Genomic DNA, 24,337 nt, shown 5'->3' on the forward strand with positions numbered 1-24,337 from the left:
CTGGCTGGACGGTCTCTCATAGTCGAAATTTGAGCCCTGTTTCCCCTCATTCAAATCCTTAGCCATTTGAAACAAGGCGAGATTCAAGGCTCGTCTTGTTTAGAATACCACCGGTAGGACACGACTCCACAAGGCTCTCTCGCGCCTGGACAGACGTGACACTCTTAACAAAGGCACATCATACGAGACAGCGAAGCACGACGGAACTAGGTCCTCCGCCTTGAGAACATGTCGGGCCCGATCGCCGACGACCTCGTCCATTTTGTCGTGGCGCTCAAAAAGCCTGTGTTGCGGGAGCTCCAGCGGGCAGCCTCCGAGACGCTTTAGTGTGCTTCAGGGGGCGGCATCTACGTCGCTAACACCAGCAGCGGGAAGAGCATCGCGTTCATCCTCCCGCTGAAGCTATCCCCAGCGATCATGACTATCGCCATACCGCTGAAGGCCCTACTACAGGGATCCTCAAGAGGTTCCGCCAGGTAAGGGCCAGGACCCGGATCTAGGAGTACAGGCGGCCTGACTCGTTCCTCAACGCCACGACAGCCATCATCACGGGCCCCGAGAGGCTCAGTCGCTCGTTCTGGACGGCGTTCGTAAGCCAGCTCGGACAGCGGTATCAGATAGACCTCGTCGTCGTCGACAAGGCTCACCTCGCCCTCGGCGCTGGCGCATCTTGATGCCTAGCGCGTTGAAACAGGCAAGCTCTGAATATGAACACAAGGTTCATGTAAATGAATCGTTGTCTTTGACCCGAGAATGACGTCCGGGGGACATGCTTAAGGGGGGTAAAGTTGACGAGTTCACGCTCGCCCCAGTTTTGCCGCCAGGCAACTATCCCCTGGCCATACACTTTCAACCCAAGACGGTGCGGCATGCACCTGCATACCCTGCGAAACCGTTCCGCAAGGCGCAGTTGTCGTCTACAACAGCAACAAAGGCATCGGAGACTCGTCCTGGCCGCTGCTCCACGGTCTCGATGCCGGCCGTCTGCAAAATCGCGACTATTAGACGTGCAGTTGTGGGCCTTCTTACGAAGCGTTGGAACATCGCCTCGAACCGGGCTGGACGTAGCCAAGACAGAATGGCAGAGATGAGTTTGTGCGTTCTCGTAGCGGCCCTCACGATAGTTCCGTAAGGAATCCAACCAGGAAAGGAGTGTAGAACATCAACTTGCAGCAACCAGGACTGACCACTTGGCTCCAGCTTATGTGCCGCAAAGCCATATCTACCAATGCCTGATACATGCACAGTAAGTCGTATCGAAGCCCCTCAAAACCCGGCGTTTTAGGAGTTTCTTGATGTTAGAGACGATGCACCGAAGGAGGTGCTGATGAGTGACTGCTCCGCAGGTCATGGGGCCCAAACAAGAAGAGTAAGTCTAGTTCCTAGGACGAAGAGTAAATAAGTCCAGGCCTAGGTGAAATGAAGGCTGCTTTCTGTAACTATACGATCGATTGTGTATAAAAACATAGGCAGTTTTGGCAAGGACTCTGTAGATTGCTTTCTCGAGCTTGATCGAGCTGGCCGTCACAATATGCGGGCAAGGAAAACAAGCTCTCGCAGCTGGTATACACAATGCTTCGTGCTGTCTTTGCCTGCCCGGGAGTACATCCCGAACGTTAATGACGCCAGCCATTATTGACTAGGCTAGAAGCTGAGATGGCTCCTTCTACTTAGTATTGGAGAATGCAGGATGAAGTTGCTGTCAGGTCACCTACCAAGGTCAAGGAACCCGAATCCGGCGGGAGGTAGGTGATGCGATGAGGTGATGTAAGGTGAGGTCAGGCGCTTCCGTATTAGTGGCTGACACTATCTGGGGTAAACCGATAAGCGTGCTGTAAAGTCGCCGATCCTTGCCGTGACTCCTATTAGAATAGGCATCCCAGCAGGCAACCATGAAAAACATTGAATCTTACGCTCGTCCCCTTACGATGGTGGGACTCACAACCAAAGGTTTCCAGCGTTCCTTCTGGCGCCTGAGGACATTTCCGATCCTCCAGTGGCGAGAATGAATAGTAATAATGGCTTTTCTTCGTTTGAGAGCACAAGTAGCCGACAGCTCCGCCCTGAGGCCAAATCTACACCGCCACCTCAAGCGGGCACGGCCGTGATCCAACGACAATCCAAGCCAAGCAGGCTGCGCCTTTCGTCTGGTGTCCAGGCAGCGATATTCTCTTCCTGCGAACACCCATACCAATTCTCCTTAAGAACTAGATCTCTCTCTTTGCTTTCTTCAGTCCTCACTCCGTAACATCCTAGAGCGTCAACGACGTAGTAAAATAGCACGCTGTCGTATCTAGGACCAGCGTGCCCAGCGGCTTACGCACTCTAGTCTTACGATGTCCTCCTCCAACCTCCCCCCCGCGGACCCTAAGTCCAAGCCCAAGGCCAAGCCGCGCACACAGGTCTCAAAAAACCCGCAAAAGACGTCGTACTCCTCCAACCATGTCCCCATCCCCGAAGACTTCCTCTCTGGCCCTCCGCCCGCAGACGCGCCCCCCGTGACCCTCGAGAAGATCGACTGGTCTGCGTCCCCACTCCCAGAGAACGAGAACTTGTACGCCGTGGTCCTCGACAACGTCCTCACGCCGGGGGAGTGTGCGCAGCTGATCCGCATGGCGGAGGACAGCGCGGCAGGCCGGGGCGAGGACGACGAGGAGGCGTGGCGGCCGGCGATGGTGAACATCGGGCAAGGATGGGAGATCCTCGAGCCCGAGTACCGGAACAGTGACCGCATCATCTGGGATCAGCAGGAGATCGTCGAACGGTTGTGGCAACGGTGCCGGCTCGCGCCAGGGCTGGATGCGCAGCTGGCGGAGGTAGACGGGTCGCGCAACCCGGCCAAGGGGGAAGAGAAGAGGTGGGTGTTTGATAAGTTCAACAAGCGGATGAGGTTCTTGAAGTACCAAAAAGGGCAGTTTTTCAGACGTAAGTTTTACTTTCCCTTTTTGTACTCTTCTTTACCCTATCTATTCCTTCTTCACCCCTCGCCCGATATGGGGTGGGTTTCCAACCCAAGAGATAGGTATAGAGATAGAGAGACACTGATCTGATGACTGACGCGGGAGACGACAGCGCACTGCGACGGTTCCTACAGCGAAAAGGGCGAGGACGGAACCGTCTACCGGACGCATTATACCGTCCAGCTCTACCTCAACGACTCAGTAGCCGGGGCGGGCGGGGGCGAGGGCGCGGCGGACCTCGTGGGCGGCGCAACGTCGTTCCTGTCGGGCGACGAGAAGAGGAGGGTTGACGTCGACCCGAGGGCCGGCAGGGTGCTCATCTTCCAGCACAGCCGGCTGTATCACTGCGGCGACGACGTCGTTCAGGGGACCAAGTACGCCATGCGGACGGACATCTTGTACCGCCTCGTAATGGCGAAGATTAAGACCAGCGAGGTTGCAGAGGGCGACGGCCAGTCTGGGAGCGGGTAAATTTGGGCCTAGGGAATTTCAGACGTGGCGAGCGCCCCGAGTGTCGTCTTTTAGTTGGTTTTGATTGTGTTTGCGACTTATTTGTCGTCAATGGATAAGGCACAAAGGGAGTACAAGGGCAGATATTAAGCTTATTTTTACAGATCGATCCCGACCGAATTAAGATCGAATTGACAAAAAAGGACGACGATTCATCCAATATGCAAACAAACAAACATGTTGTGCAAAAAGCAAAAGAAATGCCTCGTGGCGGAATCGAACCGCCGATCTTCTCATGACACTAGAGTACTAGTGAGACGCTATACCACTTAGCCAACAAGGCCTCTCATTGGATGAAGGATTGCGTCAGACAGTTTGTACATAACCACAACATGCCGACGAGACCCCTAGCTTGGATCCACATCTCTGTCTCCTGTTGTTCACCATACCATTGGACACTCGTGGTACTCTCAAAAACGGTCCAGTTCTTTCCCGCGTGGTCGGAGATTCGCATAGACGACGGTAAGCTCAGCAGCGGTTCCTCCGCTGATGATTGCCTGCGACTACAGGGCCCAGAACGACAGCAAGCGACCCTCCGGAATTCTTGTGCCGATCTAGCCAGACTGCGTGCGGAGCTCTAAGTAGTCAGGGCCACTTGGGTCGGATCGCCAGCGACGGGCGTGGTGGAGAAGCCATTCTGGGGCTGTGCAAGAAAATTTACGGCGGGTCGGAATTGGACAGGGTAGTTGATGCATATCGAATCCTCGAAAGCTCTGTGTTGAGCTGTTAATTTACATAGTACGAAGCGCGTTATGACTGGCAGACAAGGCAGCGGTAGAGACGAGTAAGCATATGCGCATTCTTGGCACGTGGCAGGTGCTCTAATCGGCAGAGGCAGCAGGTTCAGCCTTACAGGGCATGACGATGGTCATTCCTTTGGCTTGGCAAGATACCTGTCAGTGGATTGTCGAGGCGGAAGCATCGAGGCGTGAGATGGAATTGTGCGTCAAGTATGTCAGTAACCCCCTTTTCATTCATCGCAGGGCAAAGGGGCTGTGCAAGGCCACGTCGTCGGCGCGTAACGACGACGAGATTATCTCACCCAAGCTTTCCACAAATGGTCGAAGCGCGGGCCGTATTAGTGTAAGCTAGACGGAACAGCAGCCGACGAGCAAGCACACTTTCCCTAGGCCAGACATGCGCGCGCCCAGTGGATAGTTCCAGCGCCTTGAGCGCCAAGGGAACGCCCAGGCGCGTAGATCGCGGGAGGGCAGAGATTTGGAACATGGGCGGACACAACCAAGGGAGCTAGCAGAGCCAAGAACCAAGGACCCAAGGAGAGAGCAGGCGATCGCGTCGATGAAGGGAAAAGCTTGTTCTTGCATCTCAGTCCTGGAGCGTTGCTTGGCTTGTCTCACAAGAGCGAAGCCTCACAGCCACTCGTTCAAGAGCTGGGGAGGACAAGCGGCTATCGGTTGAGGGCAGACCAGTCAGTCAGTACCTTAACTACACATGCTACACCAAGTTTGACCAGCTGAGGCGAGGGCGAATGCGACTCAATTAATTGCATGACGGAGGCCACTCTATTTACGCTACTCCGTATTTGCAGCTGTTTCTGACCAACCGAGACCCGCATTTCATCATAGCGAAAAAAGTGGGATTGAGTCAGGGATGGCTGCGCCATGGGAAGGCCGGAAAAGGAATCTCAGTGGTTGAAAGGCCAGTCATGTGACCACGCTCGCGAACCCAACTCAGGGGGTTTCCCTCCCCCTTTGGCCTTTGATCTTGTTGTCGTGCCATGGGCGGCGGTGCGCCACCATGGCTCCCTGGCCGGCGTCTCAGGAGGTACCGGTACCTCGATCGCATATCCATTGCTCTCGACACTGCAAGATTGATCAGAAGAAAACGACATGACCAACATCGAGAAGATGGAAAGAAAAAGGCCAAGAGAAAGATGGCACATGGCATTGCTTACCTACACCACTAGTTCACGACGGTTTATGACAGCTGTCCGCCTTCACCCCGGGCGCTTGGCATGTCGGACCCTGCCATGGATCGCCAAGACCACGGGACAAGACGTGGAAAAACTTGGAATTTGCTTGTTTTCCACGCTGGCGACTTGGCGCGCCTGGGCGCTGCGTGCCATATCGGAACTGCCGTTGCGGAAGCACCAGGAACAGGCAAAGGGCGGCCGCCACCGCCCGAACACACACACACACACCACTGAGGTCACAGTTATTCAACGTCCGTAGGGGCATGTGCGCGAGCTATTGTTTCCATCCGCGTTCCCCGCTGGCAGACACATACGCACACATACCTGACACACACACACAGGATACGAGAGACATCTGCTGGCCTGGCTCGCTGCCGCCCAGGGCGCCGACTCGGAAGGAACGCCTTAATTAGCCTGCCTGTTCGTATTGTGCCATGGCCCGTTACCCGGCTTTGATTACCTACGATGTAGGTACGCCTCGGTAGGTAGGTAGGGTACCTTGGGTAGGTGGGTAGGTGCCACCGTTAGCTGCTGGCTTGCGTGGCCTACCTATGTGAAGAATGTACTGTTACCCGACATAGGCTGTTTTTCCTGGCCCCTTCCCACCCTTGCTCCGTTCATTCCCGTACCGATACTCTGTACCGTCCCGGGATCCCTCCCCTCTCGATCTTCCCACTTGCATCCGCCCGATGTCCAACTACCTACCTGACATTAGCACACCCCTTCGCTGTCACTCATTCCTCCCCCGACCCTCTTCTTTCTCCTCGATTTCCCTCCACGTTCCCTGCTCATCTCCTTTCCTTTCTCTCCTTCACCCACTCGTTTGTCTGTTCCGAACCCACAAAACACAGTATCCAGCGACGCCCGACGGCTGGCACTCACTCTCCATTGTCGTCGATTCTCCTCGCCCAGCGCAGTCGAAATACTCGCATGATACGCCGACCGAGAACGATCGCACCGAATCTTCGAGGGAATTGACTTTCCTGCCCGGTCCCCTTTCCTTTCCTCCGTCTCACCCAATCGTTCGTTCCAAACAAAACGTCATCCGACCACCACCACCATGAGGCACTCCTTCATCGCCCGTGTTGCGACAGCAGTTCTTGCCTCCAGCGGTTTCGCCAACGCCGTCTACTCCATCGCCTCCGATGGTACTTCCTCCCACGCCCCGGCACCGTACTCGGCCCCCTGATACCGACTTTACTAACACCGCCTCCAGATGACATCAGGTCAGCAGGCAAGGACCTCGCGTACGATCTCATGAAGTTCTACGATGGCAACCTGACGGGCCACACGCCCGGTATCTTGCCTGGCCCTCCGCCCGCTGGTGATTACTACTGGTGGGAGGCCGGTGCCATGTGGGGAACCATGATTGATTACTGGCACTTGACCGGCGATTCCACCTATAACGACGTCGTCATGCAAGCCATGCTGCATCAGGTCGGGCCCAACCGCGATTACATGCCGCCCAACTACACGGCCTCGCTGGGTAACGATGACCAAGGTTTCTGGGGCATGTCCGCCATGACCGCCGCCGAGGACGGCTTCCCGAACCCGCCTGAAGACCAGGCCCAATGGCTTGCCCTGGCCCAAGCCGTCTTCAACACCATGGCCAGCCCGGATAGACATGACAATACGTGTGGAGGCGGTCTCCGTTGGCAGATTCCCTTTTCCAATAACGGATACAACTACAAGAACAGTAAGTCTGACTGACGCCCGCCTTGACCTGTAAAGTTGTGACTGACCAAAGCCCAGGCATTGCAAACGGCTGCTTCTTCAATATTGGCGCCAGACTCGCTCGCTACACCAAGAACCAGACCTATGCTGACTGGGCCGAGAAGACTTGGGACTGGATGACGAGTGTGGGATTCATGGACGCCGACTATAACATCTACGACGGTGGTCATGTCGAGCAGAACTGCACCGACATCAACAAGGCCCAGTTCTCTTACAACAACGGTGTTTTCCTCCTCGGCGCCGCCATGATGTACAACTACGTAAGTGGTCGCTCGGTGCCCGAACTCGTATGGGGAGTTAATCTAACTCGGTGACAGACGGACGGCTCTGATAAATGGAAGACACGCCTTGACGGGCTTCTCAAGGCCACCTTCAGCTTGTTCTTTCCGAACAACATTGCTGTTGAGGTTGCTTGCGAGGAGCACAACACTTGCACCACTGACATGTTGAGTTTCAAAGGCTACGTTGCTCGGTGGGTGTCAATCGTGACCCAGGTCGCACCCTATACCGCCCCGACGGTGCTACCGATCCTCAGGACCTCGGCGGAAGCTGCTGCCAAGCAGTGTACAGGGCAGGCCAACCAGCGAACGTGTGGCTTCAAATGGAGTTCAGGCGTCTACGATGGCACTATTGGAGTCGGCCAGCAGATGGACGTCCTAGCTGCGGTATCCTCCCTCCTCATCAGCCAGGCCAAGCCCCCATTGACGAATACCACGGGCGGTATCTCCAAGGGAGATCCCAACGCCGGAAGCCACTCGGACAACCTGCTAGGAGAGGAGACCCCAATAACAACGGCAGATAAGGCCGGCGCCGGCATTCTCACCTTTTTGGTGCTCGCATCTGCCGCCGGCACCTTTGGTTGGATGAGTTTCGGGGCCTGAAAAACTGGACGACAAGCATTTAACGACTTGATTTTCTTACCATTTGTTCATATACACAGCAGCGCCACAGCTCTGCTGACGAGTTGTTCTCGTAATAGGGATGTACAGGCGTCAAGGCCGAGGAAGGCCCAGGGGTGTTGTTTGGTTACTTTGGCGTTGGCTTTTCTTGTGTATGCACCCCAAAGGACAGTGGGCAATGCGGTCCTTGAGTCCTGTTCCCTTCTCCTCCCCCTATGCGGCGGTCGTGGATGTCGGCATAAGTCACGACTGTGCGAGGGAACCCTGTAGTCTATAATGTAGCAATGCTGCTGTCCACATAGTCTTGAATAGACGCGTCCTCTCGTTAGGACGACGATACCCTGCATTTCATTCGGATCTGAGAGGATGCCGTCTTTTGGAATATTGTGGGACGGGATAGGTGGAAAGTTGGCAACGTCATGGCGCGCATTTCATCCCGACATCAACGACGGGCAGAGAGCACAGATGCCGGACCTGTCATACGCAAGTCCCAAATCTCTCGGACGTCTGCGCGCAGCGACCGGATCACAAGCTGCAGGCAATATCGGGCTGTTTCCCGGCTGTTGCATGTCGTCTTGTCCTGTGGCGGCAGCCGTTTCAGCAGACGCGTTCATGGAGGACCATTGGTCATGTCGGGTCGAGGGAGTTTTGGAAACAAGTGCCAAGTCTTTTCTGTTCTGGCCGATCTTTCTCCGCGCATTTCTCTGGGCGCGCGTCCACCTGCCGGCCCGCTGGTCGGCGCTGTCGTTATTTCTTTTCTCTTGGTTGTTCTCTAACCCCAAGCCCGGCAACTCCACATGACGCCTCTCTGCCAATCAAAGCGCTGAAAGGGCCCATGGCCGATCCCTCACTCTCAATCAATAATCAACCTCACACCATAGGACACCCTCTCTCATCCACTCACTCCAACACTCGTTCATCTTAAGGGAAAGGACTAGGTTCAAACCCAACGCACCACACCACGCTCCCATCTTGAGACGCCAAAACCTTGTCGGCCAAGTTACATAATTAGCCCTCCAGATAGTGTCATTTTAATTGGCTACACACACACTCTCTCTCTCACACACACATACACACACCACTGCCCTCTCGTCCATCGCAAAACTAACTATCATTTGCGGGAAGGATTTCGGGGCGCAACAATGCCGATCCCGGACTTTGCCAACGAGGCCATATTCCCGGCCTTCGACGGCCTCCCCATCGAGGATGCCGGCGCCGCCGAGCCGCCCTCGTACGCCGCGTCCTCCGCGCCCCCGTCTTACGTGCCGCCCCCGCCGCCGGATCCGCCGTCATACTCGGACTCGCAGTCCGGCTCCGGGTCCGCCGCCGCGACGTCACTCACCCTAACGGACACGTCCGCCACGTCTTCCGCCGTAACGCCCAAGCCGTCGTCCCATGACGTGCTGGAGGAATGGTTCCTCGTCGCCGAGGTGAAGCAAAACATGACTATCACGAAGCCGACGCTGGTGGTGGTGGACCGCGGCGGGACCGAGTTCGCCGTGACCTTTGAAGACCGCGGCATCGACCTCCCGGCCGGTGCGGCAGGGGTGGACGATCGTTGTGCCGAGGGCGGTGCGGACGGCGCCCAAGGGAGGCAAGAGGGGGTTCGTGAGGGTGCCGGAGGGGCGGGGTACGGGAGTCAAGTATGTCCCCGGTGGGCTGGAGAAGATCGGGGAGGTCGGGGCGAGGGCCAGAGGGGGCGAGGACGGGGCAAAGGGGCTCCAGGGCCGGTGCGCGGGCTGCGGGAAGGGGGAGGGGGCGGACGGGGGCGCTCTCAAGAGCTGTACTGCGTGCGGAGTTGCGCGGTACTGTGGCAAGGTGAGTTCTTCGTGATTCCGATTAATGACCAGCCGTGTTTGTGTGAATACGAGCAGGCCAAGGGGGCTATTGGTTGCGGATCGGAATGCTGACGTCACCGGTTTAGGAATGCCAGAAGGAGGACTGGAAAACGCACAAGAGCGACTGTAAAGTGCTGAAGGGTATAGTGAACGCGTGGGGGATATGACGAATGAGGCTCGGATCACGAAAGAGGGTATGTCGGTCAACGCCGGCTAACCGAGTTCGCAAGGGAGGGGGGCCAACTTGCTGGCCACCCTATTATCACCATACTAAACACAACTTGCCTGCGTCCAGACCAAGGATTCCGAGGCAGAAAGCAAGATTGGTCGACTAGTCAAGTTCTCGAGCATATGGATATATATCCGCGTCACGTCTCGAGCAGATGAGGTATCCATGAGTCGCTTTGGTTACAACAAATCTTCAAACTTGTTGAGTGATAATGTAGCTGACAAAGTAAAAGAACAAATTTCGACAAGTGTAACGCATACTCGAATTGCTTCTGAAGGTGTGAAAGGACCGTGGCTGTGAACCAAAACCCGAACCCCGCCATCCAACGCCAACCCAATGATTGATCCAGCCCATATCGCTAATGATGAAAGTAAACTGCCGACAAAAGATTTTCCAAAGGAGCGAAGAAGAATCATAGCCCCCTCCCCGGTGCCCGCATCCTCGCGAGGCTAACCCTACCCCGCATGACCTGACGAGGGGGAGCTCAAAAGTAGGCGATCCTCGCGCCCGAGAGCTGCGCGTCCCACGAGACGTAGTCGTTGTCGTAGACGCCCACGAGCTCGAAGCCCTCGACGGTTCCGGGCGCCTTGCAGTCCGTCGGCGCCGTCAGGTAGGCGCCGTACGTCGCGTCCCAGGTCGCCCAGCCTCCAGCGGCGGCGGCGGGGAGGGACCAGCGCCCGAGGTTCGCGTCGCGCTGGTTGCCGGGGCCGCCGGCGGGAGCCGGCTTGGTCGAGGTGAAGACGTCGAGCTTGCGGCTGTCCGAGACGCCCGAGGTGGGCCCGTCGAGGAGGAACCAGAGCTGGCACTTCTTGCCAGCGGCGGCCTGCGGGTAGGTGAAGGTCGGGAGGGACGTGAGGTCGTTGCCCTCGTTCTAGGTGTACTTGGAGACGACGCCGCCGTAGTTGGAGGGGTAGATGGCGCCGTTGCGGGTGTTGTAGACGAAGGTCGCCGAGGGGGCGAAGGAGGTCGGCGGCGGGGCGGACTGGCGGGCCGAGAGTGGGGTCGCGAGGGCGGAGGCCGCGGCGAGGACGAGGGTGACGAGGGTCTTGGAAAACATTTTGATGGGAGTCTTTGTGCTGAAGAGGTGGGTAGAGGACCTAAGGTTGTTGCTTTGTTTGGTGTTTTGCGTTTTTGTTGCTGGCGAGCTTAGGAGGGCGATGAGAGACTGCGATGAAGACGGACGTTCGACACATATTTGTATTTCTCCATGATGTATAGAATCAGGCGAACGTCTCCGGCATCGCGAGCCTCATAGGCTCCCTCCCAAGATGCCATGGCTCGAGTGTCGAGCCTCACCCGGCCTAGACGCTCTCGTACGCAACCTGACAGCTCGTCACTTGGATCTCTCAAAATAGCACCCGCCCTCACTCACGCCGCACCCCGTCAAACTGACACAGCCCCGACCGGGCCTTTCCCGATCCCCAGCCGTCGAGCTAAACCTGATCAGCCTTGCGATCTGCTTCCCTATCCCCTCCCCTACCACCGGGGCCCCGGTAAATCATCCTGGCGGGAGCTAGCTCGCACGAGCTTGGCCTTGCGAATGACGACGTACCACACAGACTAGCTGATGATGAAAACGGGCTCTGGACAGCTTGTTTGCCCACCACACCACACGAGGCATCGTTCGTATGTCTGCGACGCGCCCCGTCACATGATGCGGGCTGGGGGATGACGAGCTCGCGCGGAGGAGGCTCAGCTCTCTTGTCTTCTGCAGAGGGCTGAACACTTAGAGCCAATTAGGGCGCAGGCTTGGGAGGAGGGGGGGGGGGGGGGGGGGGCTGGTGACTGACGGGCGACGCCCTAGTGGGGAACTGTGGGCTGTATCGTCGCGTGGCCTGACGGGGCGTTTTTGATGGTCGTTGGTGAGATTGGCTTGCTTTAATGGGAAAGTCAAGAGTGTGCCAGGGTGGATGGTGCACACGTCGTAATATATACGAGTTGTTTGCATGAGGCATGGACGCGGGGAGGTGTTCATCCCAAGGGGGGGGGTCATCTGGTTGAGAGAATGAAAACATTGGCGATATCTTGAGCTCGTATTGACATATTACGAAGTTTAAGATCCGGGGGGGGGGGGTTCAAAATGAAGCGTTTGGAGTTGATGATGACGGGTTGGTGGGCTGATCAGCTGTTGAGGGCAATTTAAGCGAAGCTGAGATGTTGTGATGACAGTGCAGTTGTCTCACTCATTAGCTTGTTCTTTGGCAAACAGACATTATTAATTTTTCATTGCAACCCCGAATAACTATCCTGAATTCGATGCTCCGAGGTGAAGGCAATCAGAAAACAAGACTCCGGCCGTGGCTTTACCCAGGGACTCCGTTTGTTGATTACGGCCCCCCTCCTCCAGTAGACATGTCTAATCTGGCACTGTAATCGTCCTTTGGTTCAAAAGTTATAAGGCAACCTAGGCAATGGCGTACCGATCCCTTCCCCTCTGGCTTTTGATTTCATTAACGTGTTTGGCCAAGTCAAATAACCGCATCCTGCATCGACCATCAGATTGAAGCTGTCCGCACTCTCATACTGGTACTTTTCCAAGAGACAATTATGGAATCGAAAAGGAGGCATTATTACGCCAATCCCAGGACATGTTGTCAACAAGCTGATGATATGTGTGCACCGAATGTGAGAGGACAACATCATCCCTTGCAGGTTTTCCAGTTCTGTATAACATATGCCTACAGGACGACAAAGACGGGGAGCAAGGGTCAAAGTCATGGGATGCTACTATTATGGCGGTGTAGCAACCTTAAATGTCAAACCTCTTTGTATGTTCTCGAGACATACCCTGTTGTTTGCTGCGAAGCTACGTATTTCTCTGGGGTCCGAAGCGTATGATTGAGAATTATAAGTAAAGCGTCCAAGACTGACAATCCAAATCTGTGCACTTTTACTTTCCTTTTGTTTCATGATAGCTTAACAGCATTCAGAGACCCCAACAGTCGGCCAGAATGAGGATTCCCGGCCTTCATCCCCTCACTGCCAGTCTTATCACGTCCGTTCTGACCCTCTTTTCATTGACGAAGATGACCGCGTCTGTCCCGACCCACATTCTACACCTGGTTGATGATACTGTCAAGCCTGAGCACCAGAGGTAGGCAGAATAGCTGTGTATCTCTGAGCGTGGTGAGCCTCCCGCTGACGCTTTTACTAGTCTGACATCCGCAGTTCAAGTTCCCGGTATTCACCCACCGCAGAAGCGGGACGAAAGGAACTGTATCAGCGTCTATCTCTGTACCGAAAAAGACTGGACAGGCGACTGCTACTGGGCCTGTTATCGGAGGGGCTTGGAGGTACAACTAGAGACCGAGTGGGCTTCCAAGATCAAGTCGGTGCGTCCCGACCACGACACCAAATGCAAATTCTTCTTGTATGTTATAGAACCCGCGGTCCAGTGCATAGGCAATTCTCTGACGCTCATACTTCATAGTGGAACCGAGTGCCGAACTAGACACCAGAGTCAGGATATGGTGTATCCTGGAGGCAACTTTGACGCGAAAAAAATGGGCAAGCTTAGTGTAGGGTGTTTCTACTGTTTGTAATGCTTTCAAGACTCTGGGGTTCAACAATAAGCAGCACATGATGATTAAGGTCGTTTTCGTATCCTAAGATTCAGGTTCGGTATGGAATATTGTATCTAGCACCTGCCGAAAGGCGTAGATGTCGACGCCGCAAGTCAAAGTCCAGAGCTCTCACCTGGATTCAAATGCAAGAATAAATTGTCCACGGCATTTGAAACAGTCAATACTCATGTACGTATGAGACCAACATGGAAGCATGACACTCCACACGATGTTAACAGCTTTTTGAATGGGTTCAATCCTCGAAGTTTGAAAAGCATTGAAATGATAGTGGTATTGACACCGCCATCTACTGTCTGTGTTTCAAGCCACAAATGGTACAAGTAGCCTTTAGGGCTCGCTGGAAATCCACACGTAGCCACACGAACATTTTAGGTGCATCCATAGCGAGACACGGAGCAACTACCAAGCGTTTAAGGCCACAAAAGCGGCCCATGTCAAACCAACCAAGTTGCTGATAATCTGATTAGTGTTGCATTAGCCACTCTGCCAAAGTATAAGAAGTGTTCAAGAGGGGCTAGCACATCTAGGCGTGCAGCTATACTGTCCCGTGACACCAGACGGAAGTCGTTGCCCGGCTTGCTAACCCCCGCACTCCCCCCTCCTTATGATGCAATGGCTCTGACCAAACCGAGACACAGTTCTAGTTGTACAACGTTATATTTTATGGTTTTTTCAGAGAGAGGGATTGAATCCATCTTGATCCGACACTCTTGCTAAGTTCTCGGGTGGAACGAAATTCCAACCACTTATCTCAACCCTCCCGTCCAAAGTCAGAGGATCAAGAGAAATGAGCGACAAAAGCATTGGATCAAGACTTGCAGGCAAGGTCGCCATAATTACAGGTTAGTATCCCCCATGGGACCTCATGCCTTTTCTGAGAAACATCAGGCGGTGGCCATGGTTTTGGCGAAGGTATTGCTCGAAGGTTTGCTCAAGAGGGCGCCAAAGTCTTGATCACAGATATCAACGAGACCGACGGACAAAGAGTCGCCCAAGAGGTGCCCGAATCCATCTCATTCTTCAAAGCGGATGCGACCAGTGCGGAGGACTGGGATAAATTGATGGATGCGGCGCAGGCACGTTATGGGCGTATAGACTGCCTGATCAACAACGCTGGCACAACTTATAGGAACAAGGTATAGGTCGTCGACCTCTCTACATCAGTCGGGTACTAGTAGCAGAAGACACTAACGGTAGACATAGCCCACACTGGAGGTGACGGAGGCCGAGTTTGATAGGGTTTTCAACGTCAATGTCAAAGGAATATTCCTGGGGACTGCGGCATTCATGCCCAGGGTCATCAAGCAGGGCGAGGGCGGTGTGATGCTGAATATTGCTTCAATTGGAGCGGTGCGACCGAGACCCGGTCTCGTTTGGTACAATGCCTCCAAGGGGGCGGTATGCACGGTGCGCTTCGTCGATTGGATAGTAGCAGTTGAACTTGGCTAAAAGCTGTATAGGCGACGAAGGGGCTCGCCGCCGAGTACGGTGCCCACCAAATTCGCGTCAATTCTGTGTGCCCTCTTTTGAGTGGCACTGGACTGTAAGCTACCCTTTCGTCAAGCTTACACTTGTCTTCTGACTTAGGTACAGATTCGAATCCTTTGCTGGACATGCCGATACCCCAGAGAACAGGCTCAAGTTCACCGACAATGTTCCTCTCAAACGGCTATGTGAGATATCTGATGTGGCGGACACTTGCCTTTTCTTAGCATCTGATGAAAGCAAATTCATTACCGGCATTAATCTGGAGGTCGATGGTGGCAGAGCTATTTGACCACCCCCGGGTATTTTGGCTGGAACCTCACGGCAACACCCCTCCGTGATTCGGAATATTATCAGGAAGAAGATGTTAATACTTGCCCTTACCATTGTATGAGTTGGTTGTCTTCATCCAAGACTTGGTTCTTTTCAAACCTTTGAACCCGCAGTTGCTGCCAAATATTAATATCACATAAAACCATCAACTTCATCTCATTACTGGACCATTTCTGCTCGTTGAAAAGAAAAGGCCAGATCGAAATGCCTTACAAGTGCCGCCTGAATTATCATCAACTCCGATATCCCGACAGAGTATGTGCTGTACGCAAGCTATCTTGACAGCGATGTTATAACCGATGATATAACCGGGCATTCCCCGCGTTCAAGGTTCGGCTATGTCGAGCTCTAGAGAGCCGATCAAACCAGGACTAGTTCACGGATGCTTTGATGACGTAACCACTTGCACGTGTTTCCTTCGGTTGTGACTTCATGAAATAACTTGCCGCTGATGAATGAGGATCCTTACTGGGAATCTACTTTTCGTTACAGTGTTGGTTTTGGTTGATGCCACGTCACTACTATTGTGCAATATGGCGTCTAGAAGCATTTTGACGAAGTTCTGGAGGGGTCACAACCAGGCGAGCACCAGAACTTTCAGTCACTTTGACCCTGTCACTGACCAAGTTCTCAGCTGGTACACCGTTTTCAAGTACGACGGCTTACGTTGCACGAATATCAGTCTCATGGTATTCTCAGAGAGGTACTGTGCAAAATTTACGACTGATATAATAAAACGGAATATCTCACAGTGTACATCCAGTTTGGCATACCAGTTCCACTGGGAAAGGTTGCTACAACAGTGGCTGAAGCCGAAGCAATCATCAAGGGATTTAGTATGCCCCTCAGCACCAGCTGCATAACTAATACTGACTAAATACTAACAGAAAACACGTGCATAATTAAGCCGCAGATCCTAGGAAGCAGTGTAAAAGCGGAAACGATCGGTGCAGGTTTCGAAGACAGATTCATACAGGTCAACAACGCTAAAGCAGCCGGAAATGTTGCCAAAGCAATGCCCAGTCACAAACCGGAGGCAAGCAAAAGCTCAGGCGGCGAAATACTTACCAAAAAACTATTCATTACAGAGATGATCAACCATGAAATCGCATGGTTTCTGGCCATCACGTTTGATCGAGAGAACAGCTGTCCAATAATAATTGCGTCCAAAAGAGGCGGGATCGATATGGAAACGATGATACAGCAATATCCGGAACAGTTCCGCACCTTTACGCTTGGGTATACCAGAGGAATCACTCGAGAGATTGTCGAGAGTATCTCGAAATTCCTGGACGCTTCTGCAAAGGAGAGGGATAGCCTACAGAGAATACTGGGGCGTCTGTACAAAGTGTTCACGGCCAAAGACGCCACGCTTCTCGAGATCGGATCACTAGCAAGGTCGCATGACGGGACATTGACATGTTTGGACGTCAGAGTCGTCTTCGATGATGCTGCGAGCAAGAGGCAGGTAGATGTGTTCTCATTGAGAGACGTAATGCACGAGATCTCCGAAGAGGTCGAAGCAGAGAAGTACGGATTGGTATATGTCAAAATGGACGGCAACATCGGCAACGTAGTGAATGGTGCTGGGCTTGCGATGGCCACGAACGATGCCATTGCGCTTTATGGGGGTTCCAGTGCCAACTTCCTAGATGCTGGTGGGCAAGCGACAAAACATACCATGGTGAAAGCCTTCGAGATCATCCTGAGGGATGAGAGGGTGAAGACCATCCTTGTCAACATTTATGGCGGCAAGTCTGATCGCGCATGGTGCAATAGATGTATAGTCAACTAATGGCGGCGTAACGAACAGGGATCATTCGATGCGATATGATTGCAGAGTCCATCGTTGGAGCAGCAAAACAACTAGGTCCGCTGAAGGTGCCTATGGTCGTTCGACTCCAGGGGACCAACTCCGAGCTGGGACTGAAGATCGTAGGTCGTCTTGTTTACTTGTCAGCCGACCCTTTGCTAACAAAGCTGCGAAGCTGGAGGAAGCCGATTTAGGACTGCACACGGAGGCTGATTTCGGCAAGGCGGCGGAGAAAGCAGTGGAACTGGCCAGAGGCAGCGGTATGGTATTTAGGGCTTGAAATAACGGCTCTGAGAGGATATTACCTCGAGTTACATACTGCTTGGATGACGGACTGACGAGGAACAGTCACACATATACCTGTAACACAGCAGACAGACATTGCATAAGACTTGGAGGGTTTATCTTGGCTTGTAGGAGCGCTGAGGGCCCAAATCCTATGGAACCACCCAATCAGGTCGAACAAACCCCTGTCTCGCTAGTGGATTTAACATTTCCCCAAGCGCACCAACTTCCGTTGCCGCCAGACTCAGGTCACACATATGATGAAACCCGCCAATGAATCTTCGAGATAATTTAGATGGCTTTTCTGTGTAGGGAATGTCTTCTCGCTATTACATCTCTCGGCTTGCATAGTGGTTCAAATACCTCTTCTAAAACAACCATAAGCTCATCTGATCAGTAAATGCCTGACAAAGCAGCCACATGACAAGCTGAAGCCTACAATGATTTATCTTTCAATGTGGACTAGGGTGGTAATCTTGTCCGTCTGAGTCTGACATCATAGCAGAGGATCTTCCCACTTTCAAGCTGCTGGCAACAGACCGCTTTTAGGGCTTGTGCAAACCAAGAACTGCTAGCATATTGTTACTGACTTACCAACCTCGGGATCCGTAAGCTCTATCACCACCTTGCGCGAATTGCCGGCCCGGTCTTTAGTTCCGCGCTGCATGTTCCTGCTCAGGCGTCATGCCGCCCAGTACTCAAACAGTGACAGATAGACAAGTGGCGTGAAAAACTCTGTCGAAACTAATGCCGCCTCCCTCCTAGGCGAGGCAGACGTCAGAATTAGGTTGCCCCGTGCCCGGACGACAAGCCCTTTTCGGAAGGACCATGATGGTGTACCACACGCGATACAACGTTGGCAAGGGCTCAACGTGTGGTGCCGCGCAGCAGGGGAATGTCATCCACGCGTTCCCGCGCTGTTTCGTTCAAAGTCTGGGTTCGCGAGAGGGGCTGGCTGAGGGGCGGGCATTGGAAAAGGGATGCAGGACGGTTGACGATAGCGCCGGTCTAAAGTAGCTGGAAATGCAAGACTGCAGGCGATGGGGAGAAGCTATGGTTATGATTGGCTAGCATCATCATACAGGCGTATGGAAACGGGGAATGCGGGTGACTGGAGTAGGTATCACGGTATGAAGACAGAAAAAAGCAAAAAAGCCCCACGGTAGGCGGAGAGGTGCAGCCCATGTCAGGTTTCCCCTGTGTTTCTGGCAACCAAGGGCTCGCCGCCTCGGCTCATCGACTCATGTCAGCAATACCTCTGATTGCACCGTCTGTTAGTCTCCGCGGTTCCGAGAAACGTAACCAATACGCGTGTTGCCGGATAGGTCTCGAGCCTGTGTAACAAAACGGCTCCTTCGGGCAAGCCAAGATGGGTTTCATTGTGACCGCCCGGGCTCATTTCACTGTTCGCGTAGTTCTTCATAACGCTGCAAACCCAACCGAATAGCCAGTGCTGTCAAGCTTGCGTCATGGGGGATTTCTGGATCTGATACGTGCTGCCACACCGTTGAATCTCCGACATTTCGTTTACCCCCCTTGACTGAGTTAACGAGCAGCCGAGTCATCACATCTCCGAGTCTTCCCATGTAGCCTGCGGCTGACCGCTCGACTTTTGACTGTTTGCGCGGCGTGAACCCCTGCCCGTCTTCTTTCGGAAGTCCAACTCGGCTGCAGGATCCCTGTTCTCCCTAGACTGCGTCGACAGATGGGGTTCGATACGCAGTCCAAGACGCATAAAAAAAGCAACCAAGACAACCGCATCGGTCTATTGAACGGCCTGAGGTGGTGTCCCGCAAGAAAAAGAAAATGCCCCTGCTCAGCGGGGGGATGGTCATGGAAATCCTCACAAGATTCAAAATGGAGTGGCCGTGCTCCGTTTCCATGTAAGCACTGGGGACATCTCGAAGCTCGTCTCTCCCACCTCCCGCACAGTCCAGTTGTGGACGACAAGGACTGCCACCCCTCCATCACAGTCATCGGGGCCGTGATATGGCGGCACGACCTCCTACGATGTCTGCGGCAGGCGAAAAAGTCGTGATGTTCCCGCTTGAGAGGCAGTCTCAGGTCTCAGTGGTGGCGGTCTCCATCGCCTTCATCATCATACCGACTGTCATGGTCACTCTGCGCCTCATCTCAAGGCGCATAGCGAATCGGGCTATGGATGGGAGCGACTGGTGTATCATCGCAGCATGTGTGAGTTTCGTGGCCTCGCTACTCGGGACAACGGGGCGTCTGCAAAGAGGACACCGATTACTGAGTCTACTGTTTCTGTCCAGGTCTTCTCCAACGCTCTCCAAGCCGTCTCGATTGTCAGCGTGGTGCAATGCGGCGTTGGTTTAAGCAACGCCGACGTCGTCCCCAAGTACGGCTCCGGGCCGATCATCAAATTTCTCAAGGTTAGTGACCTTTCTTGGCCATGCGACCGGTCAATACCTCGAGTCCAAATCCCCAACTGACCTGGCCAAAATCGACAATCAGGTCCTTCTCGCCCAGCAGATTCTTTGGGCGATTAGTCTCAGTCTCTGCAAGATCGCCATCCTTCTCCTCTATTCCAAGATCTTCAGCACACATGCGATGGCCATGGCGGCAAGGATCATGGTTGGCTTCACCGCTGTATGGACCGTGGTCACCATTCTCGTGGCGATCTTAATCTGCCGCCCTCTATCAGACAACTGGCTGCTTGACATCATGAACCGCAACTGCGGAAACCAGCCGGCGGCTGACGGGACAATGGGGGTCTTGAACATGATTACCGATATCATTGTTCTCATCATGCCCATTTCACACCTGTGGAAGCTGCGCCTTGAGACGTACAAAAAAGTCGCTCTCATCGTGACGTTTTCTCTGGGGGTCTTGTAAGTCATCCTTGATGAGCTGCCATCAGGTAACGAAAGCTGACCGTTGGGGTTTTTTTGACCACAGTACATGCGTCGTATCAGCTTTGCGACTGTACTACCTTGCCAACCTTGAGTACTACGACATCATACTCAACATCCCCAGCGCCCTCATCTTCAGTGCCCTTGAGCCTGGCGTCGGCATCACACTGGCCTGCATTCCGTTTCTTCGGCCTTTGTTGGGCCGGTCCGCGTACTCGGCCAAGGGCACTGCGAACTACTGCAGCTCCAATGGACATACTGCGAGACTGGGCTTGGGCGACCGAGAAACGAACGGATTCGTTATCGTCAGTAGCAGCTCGTCTCAATACCCGCTCCAGGAGTACGATCAAAAAAGCCAAATGCCGGAGATCCCTGGCAATCTTTCGTACAGCAGGGGTAGTAGCGCTTAACGGCTATCATAACATAAACACGGCGTCAAAATATTATGTTCACTTGATGTCTATTAATAGTGATGCAACGAGCCAACATTGTACGATAAACTGACGTGAAAGTGAGCAGCTATGACATCCATGCTTGGCCAGTGCTGACAGGATCTCGAAACCCATCCGGTATAGGCAGAACCTCTTATTGCGTAACCGAAGATGCGTAGTTAAAGAGGGGTCGGAGGTCTCATTCGATGAGCGTGGGCGGTTCCGTCACATCCTCCGGCAACTTGCTCCATCGACTAGTGTAGACTCTTCCATCCTTGATCACCGCCAGGACGTTCTTCTCCGGCTCGTCCAAGATCGACACATTTTCTAGGGGGTTCTCGTTCAAAATGATGAGGTCGGCGGCGAAGCCTTCCTTTACCTGTCCGAGAAACCCATCCTGGCGAAGCATTCTGGCCGCGTTCACCGTCGCAGATTGCAGAACATGCTTGCTGCTGAGCGCCTGTTGACGAATCCCAAACTCTCTGCTCTGCTCCGCCTGCAGAGGACCGAGCAGGTCGGAACCGTGACAGATTGTGACCCCAGCATCGGCGGCGATCCGCAGCGATTGTAGCCCTCTTTCCAGCACTTCCTGGTTCTTGCGCTGGTTTTCGGGAGGCAGAAACCCGGCATACTTGTCTGACGCCATGGCGTCGTACGTGACCAATGTCGGAGTCAACCAGACGCCTTTCTCGGCCATGAGCTCAGCGGTCTCTTTATCAATGAAGTTTCCGTGCTCGATACCGGTAACGCCGTTGTCGACAGCATGACGGATTGCACGGGGCGTGTAGGCGTGGGCGGTGACCCATGTGTTATAGCTCCGCGCGACCTCGCTGATGGCCTTGATCTCGTCCGCGGTGAACTGCGTGTTCTCGATCTTGTCGGTCGGGGACGCGACACCCCCGCCCACCATGATCTTGATGAAGTCTGCTCCCGTCCTGAGCTGCTCTCTGGCCGCCCTGATGCACTCCGGCACGCCGTCTACCACGCTGGAAAGCCCGGCAACCCCTCCGCAGCACAGACTCGAATGGTCGTGTGCGCCTCGCCGGTCGCCATGGCCACCTGTCTGCGACAGAGCCTGGTTGGCGATAAAAAGGCGCGGGCCGGGGAAGACGCCATCCTGGATCGCTTCCTTCAAGGCAAGGGTGGCGCCTCCTGTGTCGCGTACGGTCGTGAAGCCTTTGCTCAGGATCCGGCCGCAGACGAAGGATTGTCTCAGATGGGAAACAGTGGCATCCATGCCCATGCCGCCGTTGAGGCCAGCCTCTCCGGGGACGGAGCTGACGTGCACATGACAATCAATGAGACCTGGAGAGATGTATCGACCATGCAAATCAACGACAATGGCATCGCCTAAAGTGCCGGCAGGCTCCCCGACGCTCTCAATCAGCCCGTTCGAGATCTTGATGGACGTGTTTTCAATGACGGCTCCCTTGGCAGTGTCCACGACGTTGGCATTGACGAACAGGTATGTGTTCTGCTTGGGTAGCCTCCATGGCTTGATAAGCTTCTCCGGGATCGCACCCGCGGGATCGGCCCCTCGCCGCGGGGGACCGCACTGTGGGAGATTGGCGGCGGGGCCGTCGAAGGCGGGAGCTCGGCGGACCGTCATAGTCTTATGATCAATTGACTAGCCACTTGAAAGAACTTTGAAGTATTCCAGAGAAGAAGTGAGTGGACTGACGCAGAGGGGAAATTGAAGGAAACCCCGTTCGTTGATGGTGTTGGTAGAGGGTTGAGAGCTGGAATTCCAAGCGAGACCGATAAGTGGGAGTTTGCCGGTGCGGAGGTAGCGAGCCAGGATGGATGAAATGCCCGCACCCCTGGCCGGAGTGATCAGTCCGCGCGCAAGTTTACCTTCCTGAAATGGCCAAAGGATTGTTCATCTCTTCGAGGACCCGTGGAAGACTGTGCTGTAGGATCAAATCGGCATTGCTTTGACCAACGCCATCAAGATTCGTTTGAGGCACTGTGGAGGAAAAGAAAAACACTTTGTCTAGGGATTCAGTTGCACACTTATGTAAGACTATTACAATGGAGTCCTAATATTAAAGGGAGATTTTAACTTGGTTAAACATGACACAAACAGAGAGAGAGAAAAGATATTGTTAGGAATAGAATACTAGTATGGTAGTATAGGAACTACAAAAAACATACAACACCAGGTATTCGCTGGTCGTCACCGACCCAACTACTAATCCGGCCCTCACTGGCTTATCTATGGGAGAGCGGACGGGATCCCGAGTTTTCCAGTGGGTATGGTCGTATGTGGTAAGACTGAGTGGAATAGTTGCATATAAGGTGTGGCCTACATCTCAAGGGACACCTAGTTGTCCTACAAACAAGACACCCTACAGGCCCTAACTTGTTTCTTTAAAATATAATACTATTAGTCTCACTACACATAGTAAGTTAGGCTATAGTATTTATAGTTAATTACTAACATAGGCTGGAAATATTTTCTACTTAGAAGTTAGTTAATCTAGTATTTTATAGAGATTATTATCACAGGACAAGGTGCCAAAGAGCTAGTAGACAGTAGATAGTGAGGCAAGGGTCAAATACTCCACCAGCACGTGTTCATCCACATGCCTACCAAGTAAGTGTATAGACCACTGCCACCAGGCCTCCTCTTAATAGGATGTCAACCTTAATACACTATCACTACTGCTACCTATCTTGTCTTGTGTCAATTGTCCAGCTCCTTGTCATCACTTGTTTTGCTTCACCGCTTTGCTGTTACACTTCACCTTCACACTGCATCACTTTACGCCACTATCGCAGCCTAACACCACTGATTGCGGGTTCCAGAACCGTCCCGTCAACTCTCCCGGGTTCTTCATCCACTCGGAGATACACAAGGCCCGGCACGATGTGCATTCAATCCGCCATGCGCACACCATAGCAGGTCGCGCGTGGACAGTGTTTGGAAAACCACTGGAGATGATCACACAGGATGTGTGCGATCTTTACGGGGTCATTGCCACCATGAATGAGTACAGTGGCATCGTCACTGCGGAGGGGGAAGGACAGGAGATTGCGCGCTGGCTTGGCCCAAGGGGCAAGGCCGCTCTGCTCCTCAACCACGGGCTACTCACGGTTGGTTCCACAGTGGACGAGGCGTCATTTTTGTTCGGACTGCTCGACCGCAGCTGCGACATCCAACTACGGGTGGAAGCAGCCAAATGTGGTAATCCAATGTTGCAGAAAAACATCATTCCCGATGAGCTCGCTCGCCTCAACTTCTCAATGGCAGGCGAAAGGAATTGGTTGTACGTAGAGGCTCAGCCGGACATTGAGTATGAGATTGAGATGGCAGGTGACGCCATTAGGCAGGGCATCGATGATGTAAATGTAGATTTCCTGTAGTTTGCAAACTCGATCGTTCATGCAGAATCCTTGTTATCCCCGTGCGTAACAAAACTCCTAG

General features: G+C 53.7%; 11 protein-coding genes and 2 non-coding genes across 13 annotated transcripts; 9 read left to right on the top strand and 4 right to left on the bottom strand.

Annotated features, from left to right (window-relative positions):
- Positions 1 to 228: 228 nt before the first annotated feature.
- On the top strand, positions 229 to 674 carry GLRG_07523 (uncharacterized protein; the record flags this gene model as incomplete). Its single annotated transcript, XM_008098208.1, has 3 exons — positions 229 to 326; positions 369 to 466; positions 541 to 674. 3 exons carry the CDS (start codon positions 229 to 231, stop codon positions 672 to 674), a joined length of 330 nt encoding a protein of 109 aa, XP_008096399.1.
- Positions 675 to 2,336: 1,662 nt separating this feature from the next.
- Positions 2,337 to 3,431, top strand: GLRG_07524 (oxidoreductase domain-containing protein; the record flags this gene model as incomplete). The annotated part of the gene is made up of 2 exons (XM_008098209.1): positions 2,337 to 2,925; positions 3,073 to 3,431. 2 exons carry the CDS (start codon positions 2,337 to 2,339, stop codon positions 3,429 to 3,431), a joined length of 948 nt encoding a protein of 315 aa, XP_008096400.1.
- Positions 3,432 to 3,671: 240 nt separating this feature from the next.
- Positions 3,672 to 3,753, bottom strand: GLRG_13188. The gene has a single exon. It is a non-coding gene; the product is annotated as a tRNA-Thr (tRNA).
- A 2,710-nt stretch (positions 3,754 to 6,463) lies between these two features.
- On the top strand, positions 6,464 to 8,018 carry GLRG_07525 (glycosyl hydrolase family 76; the record flags this gene model as incomplete). The annotated part of the gene is made up of 4 exons (XM_008098210.1): positions 6,464 to 6,551; positions 6,620 to 7,099; positions 7,156 to 7,397; positions 7,455 to 8,018. The coding sequence occupies 4 exons, from the start codon at positions 6,464 to 6,466 to the stop codon at positions 8,016 to 8,018; spliced, it is 1,374 nt and encodes a 457-aa protein (XP_008096401.1).
- A 1,160-nt stretch (positions 8,019 to 9,178) lies between these two features.
- GLRG_07526 (uncharacterized protein) lies at positions 9,179 to 10,004 on the top strand (the record flags this gene model as incomplete). The annotated part of the gene is made up of 2 exons (XM_008098211.1): positions 9,179 to 9,854; positions 9,970 to 10,004. 2 exons carry the CDS (start codon positions 9,179 to 9,181, stop codon positions 10,002 to 10,004), a joined length of 711 nt encoding a protein of 236 aa, XP_008096402.1.
- A 583-nt stretch (positions 10,005 to 10,587) lies between these two features.
- Positions 10,588 to 11,160, bottom strand: GLRG_07527 (uncharacterized protein; the record flags this gene model as incomplete). The annotated part of the gene is made up of 2 exons (XM_008098212.1): positions 10,588 to 10,926; positions 10,993 to 11,160. 2 exons carry the CDS (start codon positions 11,158 to 11,160, stop codon positions 10,588 to 10,590), a joined length of 507 nt encoding a protein of 168 aa, XP_008096403.1.
- A 1,894-nt stretch (positions 11,161 to 13,054) lies between these two features.
- GLRG_07528 (uncharacterized protein) lies at positions 13,055 to 13,712 on the top strand (the record flags this gene model as incomplete). The annotated part of the gene is made up of 4 exons (XM_008098213.1): positions 13,055 to 13,197; positions 13,258 to 13,473; positions 13,534 to 13,621; positions 13,656 to 13,712. 4 exons carry the CDS (start codon positions 13,055 to 13,057, stop codon positions 13,710 to 13,712), a joined length of 504 nt encoding a protein of 167 aa, XP_008096404.1.
- A 1,004-nt stretch (positions 13,713 to 14,716) lies between these two features.
- On the top strand, positions 14,717 to 15,464 carry GLRG_07529 (short-chain dehydrogenase/reductase family Oxidoreductase; the record flags this gene model as incomplete). Its single annotated transcript, XM_008098214.1, has 4 exons — positions 14,717 to 14,725; positions 14,891 to 15,085; positions 15,148 to 15,230; positions 15,275 to 15,464. 4 exons carry the CDS (start codon positions 14,717 to 14,719, stop codon positions 15,462 to 15,464), a joined length of 477 nt encoding a protein of 158 aa, XP_008096405.1.
- Positions 15,465 to 16,700: 1,236 nt separating this feature from the next.
- Positions 16,701 to 18,152, top strand: GLRG_07530 (CoA-ligase; the record flags this gene model as incomplete). Its single annotated transcript, XM_008098215.1, has 4 exons — positions 16,701 to 17,286; positions 17,319 to 17,440; positions 17,494 to 17,578; positions 18,109 to 18,152. 4 exons carry the CDS (start codon positions 16,701 to 16,703, stop codon positions 18,150 to 18,152), a joined length of 837 nt encoding a protein of 278 aa, XP_008096406.1.
- Positions 18,153 to 19,460: 1,308 nt separating this feature from the next.
- Positions 19,461 to 20,889, top strand: GLRG_07531 (uncharacterized protein; the record flags this gene model as incomplete). Its single annotated transcript, XM_008098216.1, has 5 exons — positions 19,461 to 19,486; positions 19,577 to 19,796; positions 19,880 to 19,999; positions 20,082 to 20,458; positions 20,526 to 20,889. The coding sequence occupies 5 exons, from the start codon at positions 19,461 to 19,463 to the stop codon at positions 20,887 to 20,889; spliced, it is 1,107 nt and encodes a 368-aa protein (XP_008096407.1).
- A 220-nt stretch (positions 20,890 to 21,109) lies between these two features.
- On the bottom strand, positions 21,110 to 22,519 carry GLRG_07532 (amidohydrolase; the record flags this gene model as incomplete). The annotated part of the gene is made up of 1 exon (XM_008098217.1): positions 21,110 to 22,519. One exon carries the CDS (start codon positions 22,517 to 22,519, stop codon positions 21,110 to 21,112), a length of 1,410 nt encoding a protein of 469 aa, XP_008096408.1.
- A 538-nt stretch (positions 22,520 to 23,057) lies between these two features.
- On the bottom strand, positions 23,058 to 23,173 carry GLRG_12527. The gene has a single exon (XR_001139461.1). It is a non-coding gene; the product is annotated as a 5S ribosomal RNA (ribosomal RNA).
- GLRG_07533 (class II Aldolase and Adducin domain-containing protein) lies at positions 23,128 to 24,276 on the top strand (the record flags this gene model as incomplete). The annotated part of the gene is made up of 4 exons (XM_008098218.1): positions 23,128 to 23,171; positions 23,301 to 23,314; positions 23,481 to 23,506; positions 23,692 to 24,276. The coding sequence occupies 4 exons, from the start codon at positions 23,128 to 23,130 to the stop codon at positions 24,274 to 24,276; spliced, it is 669 nt and encodes a 222-aa protein (XP_008096409.1).
- Between the last annotated feature and the right edge of the window lie 61 nt (positions 24,277 to 24,337).

This window comes from Colletotrichum graminicola, assembly GCF_000149035.1.
Source record: "Colletotrichum graminicola M1.001 genomic scaffold supercont1.31, whole genome shotgun sequence".
NCBI lineage: Eukaryota > Fungi > Ascomycota > Sordariomycetes > Glomerellales > Glomerellaceae > Colletotrichum > Colletotrichum graminicola.